The 10,716-nt window shown below is 44.6% G+C and overlaps 1 protein-coding gene across 1 annotated transcript in view; it reads right to left on the bottom strand.

Annotated features, from left to right (window-relative positions):
* Positions 1 to 10,716, bottom strand: part of T265_09472 (hypothetical protein) — a gene marked incomplete at both ends in the record, with an annotated part of 87,821 nt that overhangs the window by 40,457 nt on the left and 36,648 nt on the right. Inside the window, one exon of the mRNA XM_009175552.1 lies at positions 6,440 to 6,589. Within this exon, the coding sequence (XP_009173816.1) occupies positions 6,440 to 6,589 (150 nt within the window). The remainder of the gene's footprint in view (positions 1 to 6,439; positions 6,590 to 10,716) is intronic.

Below are 10,716 nucleotides of genomic sequence, written 5' to 3'. Positions count from 1 at the left end.
GGCTTTACTGTGTCGTGTGAAAACCGCTGTCCTGCATGCTCCTCCTTCGACCTCTAAGTGCACAACTGTATCTTGAAGTACGTTCCGTGGAAAATGTTCGTTTAAACACGCTAACCAGACCCGCCATGCCCAATCTTTGCTTCAAATAATGCAAACCCCGTCGTTTGGAAAGTTGACTCTTCTTCCAAAAACCTTCACTCCAACCCGAATGGAGTACCATCCAATCTAACTTGTATCAGAATTACCCCAGCCAAATACGATCATCCACCAAAAGAGCACCATCACGAAGGAAGCTTCTTGGTTACTCCTAGGGAATGGACTGTCTTCTGGGGCAATGTATGTACTGTGAGCCACGTAACAAAACATTGAGGGATTGGTATTTTACCAGATGTTTAGGGTAACGTGGCTGTCTGTTTTCTAGAGCTCAGTTACCTGAATGCGTTTGTCCCTAGCTGGATTTATCGTGTGGAAGCTGGTGTTTGATAACTTGAATTTCCTAAATCGAGTTCCTAAATCGAAGTCGTGGCGAAGACACTGGTGTGGTGATGAGATGATGATGATGATGATGATGATGATGATGATGATAAGAAGTAAGTCCAAAATATCAGCTTCCTCTAAGTCAATGTCTAAAAAACGGATTTCTATCTCGTAACCGTATTCTTTCTTCACGATGAATGGTGGCTGAGTGGGGATACTACTGTGTATCGGATGGGCACCACCAATCAAAATATGCACACATAAAAGAAAATATACCCCAAAGCTAGGTCCTACTTGTCTTTAGCACCAAAGAGCACAAATAAACCGGTGGCCATTACGCACATTACCATAGGGTGTGGTCATCAGTGAATAACAAATTTGCTTTTAATGCGGTCACACGTACTCAAGCCTTGTGAAAGTCTTCTTATAGTCGCTCCTGTTCTTTGCGTTGTCTCAGTTTTACATACACCCAGTACTGTAAAATTCGGCAACTCATATAATTCTATTGGGGTGTTGCATTGGAGACACCTCACTCAAGTTCGATTTTGAGCGGTCTGTTTGAATCGTATTCTTGGGTCTTTTTGGTGAAACTCATCGTTTCAATAAACCTAGTTCTTCCAGCAGCTCTGCATTAACATCATCCGGCTTAACGAATGTGCCACCTATATAATTATAAATGATCACACTCCTGTGATAGAAAGAACTAGCAGCTTCATGCAAGAGATAGTATCCATCGTCCACTTTGTGAACACTAACAGGCCCCAGGTCTTCCAGAACAAAACACCCCGTAATCTTCAACGTATTCTATTCTCAAGAATAAAATCAAGGCATGACATACGTTTTGAATGTTGCCTCAAATACAATCAATTGATGGCTTGGATAACACGTGTCTGCGTCATCTGTAGTTTCCTGTTTGGTTTTCTTATCTTGTTAACCACAAGCAGAGTTTCTACTCAAATCTGGCTTCATTCTAAAAGATATCGTGATCAAATATTGATGACGAAAATCAGCACTGTTGTACAGAATAATTCGGAATATTTGGCACTCGACTTCCCTCATAGGTTTACGTAGTCCGGAATTCAACTGTCCATATTTTGTAACGCGGGCTTTGCTCATCTCTTCATAATCTGTATTCTGAGTAAACATAGTGGCAGAAAAAATTTAAAGTCTATTTGTATTCCGTCTCCAAGTGCTTGATCACCGATTAGTTTATAGTATAGCTGGAGATAGCTGTCTCTTATCTCCATAGTCAGTATTTGTTAATGAATCAGAGCCAGCACAGTAACAAATAAGGTTCAGTATGATTGGGGAGTGTACTACGAATGCCCACATATCATCTAGCAAAGAAAGTGTTCTTCCCTTCCCCCTCCATGCGAAACCTTCACTTGTTTTGCTGCGAACAGGCTACCAATTGGCAACAAGAAACCGGGGTAGATATATTAAGGCAGTGCTGGGAGAGCTGAGTACCCTCCTGGATGTGAATACGTTTGGTTCTCCTTTATAGTGGTTCAAAACCACGAATGACAAGTCTAGTAGCTGTAAAAAGTCCATCATGACTTCCCAGCATGATTACCAAGCCAACATGCAGTAAGTCTGCTTTGGGGGAGGTTCGCGAAGGATGCTGATGGCGTCCCAACCTGCTGGTATATTATTGGTGATCGTTTTCCTTTTGAACGTTTTTCAGTATGCTGCCACATCTTCGCCTTCTTTTCATTCTTTTCTCCACCATCCTTTTGCGTTATTATGAGCGTTAGTATTGACTACCGGTGCCTCCACTAGTGTGCGAAACACCGTTCATTAAAGCCATTAACTGGTGCGTGAATATTCTACGATAACCGAGAATGACACCAGTAAACGGTTAGAGCGAGATTTATAGGGACAGCACCGGGTACAATGAACGCAAGGTACATGTTATCCTTTGCTGTATACGTATGAGTTCATGCTCTGACAGTAGCCTTAGAGTTCTGATTTCGCTTTCATTTAGCAGGTTTGACCGGATTCTGGACAGTCTCAAAATATCGGTGGGTTGGCCTTTATCACAGACATATGTAGTTCGAAATTACAATCTCTTAGTTAAGGCATGCGGGATTTTGTCGCATTTTCCCGTAAATCATTTGGATTCATTCGGAAGTAAAACCATTCTTTGAAAAACAAAATCGTTGACTCTCTAAGGTGATAGGGATGGTTTTCAGTAGAATTTGACTAGAAATGCTTGCTTTGAACCATTCTGTGTAGTAACACTATTTGGAGAGGGGATCCTGAGGAGTTACTATGTTCGTTTGTCCATGCTTTGAATCTAAGAGGTCAGTTGTGAAAGCAAGTCACCAGTATGTGGAGTGTTTCGAATTTGTTTCAAAGTATCCTCAATCACTGAGCGTGTGACTGTCATGACTATATAACCCATACATTTGCATAACCCATTAACTCGTGATTCTCACTCTATTTTCAGCTCATGTACTACAGTTATTAGACGATTAAAGCGTACATTACGTCTTCCTATTCTGTCTCCTTTCTAATCCCGTCCTGGAACTACTCGACTCTCGCAACAAAAGTCCGTGGTTAGAACCAAGCCCGGACATCTCAACCGCTCCTATCTAGGCTTGAGATGTCCGGGTTGCGTTCTAATCACGGACTTTTCATACAGTAACTTCGTGCGTTAACCACCACTGTTGTGCGGCAGCGAAGCATCGGTGTTGAACACTGATGTCATGGTGTCGACGATGACGATAATGTCTAGGCTTGCAAAACCTCGGAGTACCACACCGCTCGAGTTTCCATCGGATTGTGTGATATCTACGCGTCCCGCGTACAGATGGGCGATTATGTACAGCATGGACTCCAGGATGCTTAGCTGTCATGCCACTCCAAGGAAGCACGAGGATTGAGATATCGTCAGGCTTCCCAAGACTACACAGAAGCAGTCGAGATACCCAGGATTGGATCCGAACCACGGACTTTCCGATCCTTAAGTTCGCTGAGGCATCTCACACACGAACCCATTATTTTATTTACTCAACAACGAAACCGCACAAAGGATATAAATGTAGGAACATAGATTTGGAGTGCCAACTGCACGCAACCCAAAAAAACGTCACTGAACATGTGGAACCTGCTGATAAACTGCACCTAGCTTTACTCCAGGCGCAGTCGAGATGCCGAGAGTGGGTTTGAACCATGGGTATTTCGGTCGGTCAATTTGCTTTTTAATTACTGAACCATCTAGAGCTCACTTCAGGATAAGTGGCTTCCTGTATGACTCTAGAAGGAGAAGTCGGTCGTACTCTCCTACAAGCCGCAACAATTGGTGGTGGCTATTAAGCGTAGGCTGTCGGTATAGCATTCTAAAGGGTGAAAATCATTGGAGCCCCAGGTCAGATGGCCAAGAAGAAGGTGACTAAAGCTTAAAAGAGCATCGAAAGAACGGCGGAACGAAATTACGCCTGCATAACAACTTCCAGTATTCTTACGAACTTTGTGTGACTTTGTCCAAATTGAACTTCAGCTGGACAGCCCAGTTAGAGCGCAATCGTTACATACCGCTCAAATGGGCAAAAGCCATAACCTGCGTGAAATGCGTGGACTCACCCATGCACAACGATTACAACTCACAGGGAACGGTACAACGGGGGCTCAGGATAACGTGGAGCCCAAGCATCATCATAACCATCATTGACAGCAACACTGATGCCTCACTGCCATACAACCATGCCTATTCAATCCAAAACGCTGTTTTAATCGAAATAAGTAAGGTAAGGGGAAGGAATTTATTCCTAGACCAGCACAAATATCCCGGACAATCTTTACAGAAACTGACAATATTAACACAAGAAGGGTCAGGTGGACTCGATCCCGGAAGATGAATAGGACCAACGGCACCCAAACTTTTCGCAACATTCAAATCTGCCATGTCAGATTCTGTCCAGAGTTCCGTCACTTAGAATTAGCCATGAAGAATAGCGCTCGTCTCGGTAGGTGGTTACTCGGGATGCGTAACTCACATCCCAGCCACCTTAACTTGCAGTGCTGGTTGCATTCGTTAAAGGAAATACCCTCTGCGTCCTGATCACCTGATTGCAAATTCGCCTACTCTAGCCGATTCCAACCCAATCGTGCACAGTTGGTAGAAAATGAGACCACGCAATCCAAAAAATTTGGCCAGCATTTGCAAATACTAATGTGAAAAAGGTTCGGAACATACGAGTGAAACATCGATGAACTACAAGGTTAATATCCTGCTTCGCCCGAGTAGCTCAGCAAAAGACGGACTACCAGACTTGGTCCTCCTCAAAATCCCTACAGCGGAAAGTCACCCGGTCACATTGATGCTCACTGTAGAAAATGAGGTCGGGCTGACTGATGTGCTTCTCAAGTCAAGTGGAACGGGTAAAACCTGGTGGGAAGTCGGAAATTGGAGTTTCAACATAACCAATGGACGCCTTTTATAATTCCGCGGAAATTGGGCTTCGTACTAACACATGTAGGGTAGTCGAGATAAACCTTAATTAGTCGATATTCATTGGGGCAACGATGAAGAAACACGAACAAACAAGAGTAGGAGTATCTAGTGACCTATCGACCCCACTTAGCAACAGCTGAATTGAGTTTTCAGCCTGAATCGAGAGCTCACAGACGAACATGGAGTACGAGCAAGGAAGGCTCAAAACAAACAACAAACTATCTGTCCTACGTTAGTCCATGTGAATTCCAACGGGCACAGCACACTCAACTGACGATCCAACAAAGCTTACCTAGAAGGGGGTCGTGTGCAAATTACGAACCAAAGCACACATACACGCACATATACAGTGATGGCTGGAGAAAATGATACATATATGTCACGTCCGCTACCATCGCACACAACGACGTAAGACAGTTCCAACTGTCGATGGACCGAATACAAGGCGTTTGGCACCCAGACGTTCTAACACAACATGTGATGCGTCACCCGCTGGTGTACAGGAAGAAAAAACAATAGGGCGGTGACGCACTATGGAGTTTCATCTGCGGTTCAATCGGCTGGTCCTTTGTCATTAATAAATCCCGCCAAGTGTGATTCGTACATGTTAGACTTTGGTCATTTGGTAGAACATCTGGTGTACGAAGGACGAAGACCAGACGGCATTCAGTCAATAAGACAATCCCACAGTGACACGGTCCCCGGAGGGAGACAATACGGTAGTTGTGTAAAGCAGCCAAACGAGAACAGCTGCGTACAGACAGGAGACTAAAGGAACGCAGTCGGTTCAAACAGACAGATGATATCCGGAAAATATGCAACTGCAGAAATCGAATGTAGTAGCGCAGAGATGTAAGCATACAGTCACCCGACAAGGAAACTATCGGATGTTCACACTCGTAGGAAGCGTACAAACGGACAAGCCATTTTCACATGAACACCTTTCGGCGGAAAGTGTTTGCTCCGTCTGCATCTATGGCTTCATCTGTCAGGCGGATAATCTTGAGACAGGATTCTCGGTTTGCCAAGCGAAATGTGGTGTGCCACATTGAACAGTAATGTGTCAGTAGTATGGTGAGCAGCACAGCAATATGGTGAGCGGACAAATCGTTCAACAGACTAAACTAACCAAAATAGGAAAGAACAGATAGATCGAATCAACAGACATAAGCACAGCCAAACCGATCGAAAAGAAAACACGCCGGTGATTGTAGAACCGGGCTAGAGTCGATCAGAAAAGCGAGATCAACTGGGCCGTAATGTGTTGATCGCCAAACGGTCGAGCATAAATTGGAAGTGGTTGGATACTACCGTTTATCACCTACTGGAAAGGGCAATAAAACCATGGAGTTCGGTTAACTCTAATCGATAGCAAATTCATTTTACGCATTCCCCGACGCTTGTTCGGCTTTAACATTACCACAATTCACGGTCGAAAAACGAAACGAGGATACAGGTGAGGACTACTTATGCTGGTAAATATTCCAATAGGACCAACTGACTTACTCGACCCCGTCGAGGTCACTGTGGAAGTAAGCACGCGACCATTATGGTACCAGACAGGAGGCACCGGCTCAGATCCAACGCATGTCAAGCGTACCTCCGTCCCAGGTGGTTGACGCACCTCCGGTGGATAGATAACAACCTGGGGAGTGCCTGTGACGGAAAACAAGAGAAGACTGTTAACCAGTGGTATGTAGCTATCCCAACATAAAATAACGCTTTACACGGCAATCCAAACAACAGAAGGGAGCGAACATGCATCCAGGATGGTTTACCACGAAAAGGATGGCAGTTTGCACTTTCGTTGACATGAAATGGTTACACATGAAATGGTGGTCGTCAGGGGACACTGTTGTAATCTGTCTAATAAAGCGTTTCTGTTGAGAAATTATCGTATTTATTTGCCTGAAAGAGGGAGAAAACATTTTGAAGATTAGTGTTTGGCTAAATGCTGCTTTCATTCACAAAACTGAACTTTGTTTGGGAGGACTGAGGGTAGTGATATAATACCGCGCGATGAGGTATTAAAAACGGTTGGATCCGATGCTGGACGTGGGAGGCAAGTTAAGCACGGAGTTGTACGGTTGGTCTATTTTGAAGTGAACCAAGAAACGGTAAACATGATAAGACGTTGTCCGAGAGGGGAAGGACAGGTGACAAAAGCACATTAGTAGCCACAGCTCGTGAGCAAACTAATGCCGCTCGTTGTAACATACATAGAATGAGTTCCAAGAAAAACTCGGAGAACGAAGGGGATATTTATCAGTAGAAATCAGCGGACGGATCATTTCAGCAGGTCGCACACAACAATCAAGAAGGACGGAACAATAGTTGTAAGGACAAACGCCTTTTGAAAAGAGAGACTGAACGTCTCCCGCCAACCGAAAGATAAAAGTACCTTTCACGCACATACCAACCCGAATTAATGCCGTGGAGCTAAAACATCGCAGAACACCGTCAGCGAAACACAAGCAAGCGAAGCAGAAAACACTTTGCCCATGAAATCGTTCTAGAGAAAATCGATAATATATCCTTCTTCTGGGGAAATTCTTCTTATCATCAGGTTGCGTGACCATAAACCTTGAAGAATGTCACCGCTAATAAACAAACAAACGCGATGCCCAGGATATTAGCAGTTTCCGACTGCCTTTTCATCGTCTGTGGGGGAAAACTGTGTCAAATTAAAACTCAGGTTAACGAAGATCGGCCTGCCGAGGAGAAAATAAGTTGAACCCCCGCCTCCCAAAAAAAAAATCCCCAGTGTTTGACGAGGCAGTATTCGATGAGCAGAGTTTGGACGAAAACAACCACCAAAGATGCAATGTATTCACGCGAAAAGCTCTTGTCGTACATAAAGCGCGCCATGACAACATTCTGGAAATTCTCAGGCCTTTTGGATGAGCCATTAGGGCAACTCGCTAACTGGGTGCCACAGAAAGCATGAAGGCTGAGATACGGCCATTCATTCATACATTCATTTGAGGATATAAAATATCAATCCCTAGACGCGCGCAAGATGACACAGACGTTTCTTTTACAGTTGTTGTCATGATTTGTATATTGCACTTCCGCTCCGGGAAGAAAATCTTCAGACAACGCCAGCATCCATGGTCACGTCATCTTTATCACAGTCATCATCGGGAGCATGACATCAGTACTCAAACCCCGATGCTTCGAGGCCGTATAGCTAAAATTTATCTGAAAGCTTTGTTGTTAAAAAAAGAATGAGAGTGGACGGGGAGGGGACTTAGTGTTAGCCTTACACAATCATTCCGAGAAGCCTACATATCCAGATAATTATTCATGGAGTCTGGATGGAAAGCGATATCGATTGGCGACCCTATCCTGTAGCGCCCCTAAGCCAGGAATGGGATCGCGTGTATTTCACCAAACGATAAGGACCGCCCCCCACTAGCTATACAAAAGAGAATACCGTAATGAGGGAACTCCAAACCAGAGTGCGGCCGATGGAATTTAGCATCGGTAGTTTGGGGCGATTTTTGAACAAGTAATGGACATTTCTTCCTGCGACAGAGAAGCCAATCTATACCGCAAAGCCGAGAAGCAATGTAAAGATGTTACATACTTTTTGAGAAACTCCAGTGAGTTTCAAGCCGGCGACGAACCGGCCAGTAGCACGAACACTCAACCGTTCCGGCACGAGTGGCTGATAATCTGTATGGTTAGCCCGCACTTAATCACCATCATTATCAGCTGTAAGAACGACGTACTTGTCGTACAGTGAGTGTAGCTGTCGCAGTTTCGTTCACCGATGACTTGCGGAGATGAAGTAGGTAGCTGCGCATTGGAGGCGAGAGCTGATAAATTGGTGCGCAAATACAAGTCTGTCAGTGGATTTTTATGTGGGCGGATTGGGAAGGGGGCTATGCATTGAAGACAACAAACAGGTTAGACGCACGAGCGCCATTGAGGACGCGATTGGGTCATGTCTGACAATATCCCTAACCATTGATTTGAGCTGTCTCGGGGTCCCCCTCCAGGGAGGCAGCAATGACCAGCGCACCTGAGTTTACTGGTAATCGCTTCCATAGTTCGCTGCCAAGTCAATGTTTGACCACCTCTGGCTCGTTTCCACCCTTCGCGTGGTTCTGCAAAATGAACCCTTTGGGGAAGTCGGTCAACTGGCATCCGGAGCAGGTAGCCAAGCCAGCGCAATCTATGCAGTGTGATCAGTTCACCTATCGTGGGTGAGTTATTTCTCCCGAATACCATTCGATGTAGTTCAGTATAGCTGATCGGGTTTGTCCGAACTTAGACAAGATATAGCGTCATTTATTCTGTAATCCAGGAAACCACATCAAGTGGTCATGTGGTGATTTATTGAAACTCAGGCACTAGGTTGCGAGTGCTAGAGTCTCACGATTCTAATAAATGTAAAACAACTGTAACGTGCTTCTCGCAGACTGCCTTCTTTTGAGAGACGAAATCTCTATTACAATATCATATTGTATACCTTCTCGGAGATGGCCTGTCTTGGGAGGGACTACCGTGCAAAAGTCAAATGAAGATTCCTGAGAAGAGATCATCCATCTAACAAGGACTGCTTGTTCCAGTTCCAAATGGTGGTCGTGCATATACCAAACAACTAGTAACAAAAAAATTTCCGCGCTAGCAATTCAAATTTACTATAAAGTGGGCAAGAAGAAACCCACTCACATGGTGTCAGTTTCGGCCGAAAAAGACACGGGTGTCTACACGTAATCCAGTACTCATAAGGTTACTGAAACTCTTCAACAACTCGACCGGTTTCGCACTTCTTGGAGCTCACCAGGTAGGTGGACCATCATGGACAAGATATTCAGCTGGATTCAGCTGTCGAAACTAAATTCGTGTGCAAATGACAGAACCTGTCAGAACACACCGTGTTTTCAATCTTTGCTACTGTTAAGTCATCACAGACATTATTGTTTGTCTTCTGGGCGGGGGAAAACGGGTACATCTCGGCTAAACTGTTCCGACAGGCACAAAGTGCAGCGGAATCATCAAAAAGACGTAGCTGGCCAGCGCGCGCACACGTATACCGGTTGTGTGTGTGTGTGTGTGTGGAACATGACGTCTGACAGGCCCACACTCGGTAGGTTTACGACCTTAAATGAAATAAGCCATAGACCATGATGGGACAAACGTTGGCGGGCGCGTGTACGTTAGGCAATTAGATGTTGAACAAGTTTGTTACTCTGAGTGTGTTTTTCCGAACAAAAAAGAGATACGAAACAACTGGAGAAGAAAAAAGAAATGGCTGATTACTGAGTGACAGAGGTGCTCGCTGGTTCGCGAACGATTAGTGAGGCGTCCGGAATCATTCATAGTATGGAAGGGGTGAGACGCTGTCCTGATCATGCAGAACCTCAGAGTCTGAAACTCTTGTTCCAGGTTATATTCTAATCAAATGCATGGAAGTAGAAGGACTGGAAGCACTACCTCCTCAGAACAGACACCCAAAAAGATCGGCTCAAACCCCCGATGAAGAGCACAAAAATGTGGAAGCAATTTCGCAGATAGACAAAATGACGTATCGCATGAAAACGATTCACCGTACATGTTTGCGACCCCATATAACACGTCCGAGCATGTGACGATAAACGCTTCTTTGCAACTACGTCAAATACTATGGAATTTTTAGTCAAAATACAGCGCAGTGAAATAACTTGTTGTAATCCGACGTTTTCGTTGCCACGGGAAAAAATTTCTAAGGATTTCTACAATCTAATGGTCACAGAAACGTCGGATTACAACAACTTATTCCACTACTGTTGTTC

This window comes from Opisthorchis viverrini, assembly GCF_000715545.1.
Source record: "Opisthorchis viverrini unplaced genomic scaffold opera_v5_287, whole genome shotgun sequence".
NCBI lineage: Eukaryota > Metazoa > Platyhelminthes > Trematoda > Opisthorchiida > Opisthorchiidae > Opisthorchis > Opisthorchis viverrini.
This window is presented reverse-complemented; position numbering and strand designations above follow the sequence as displayed.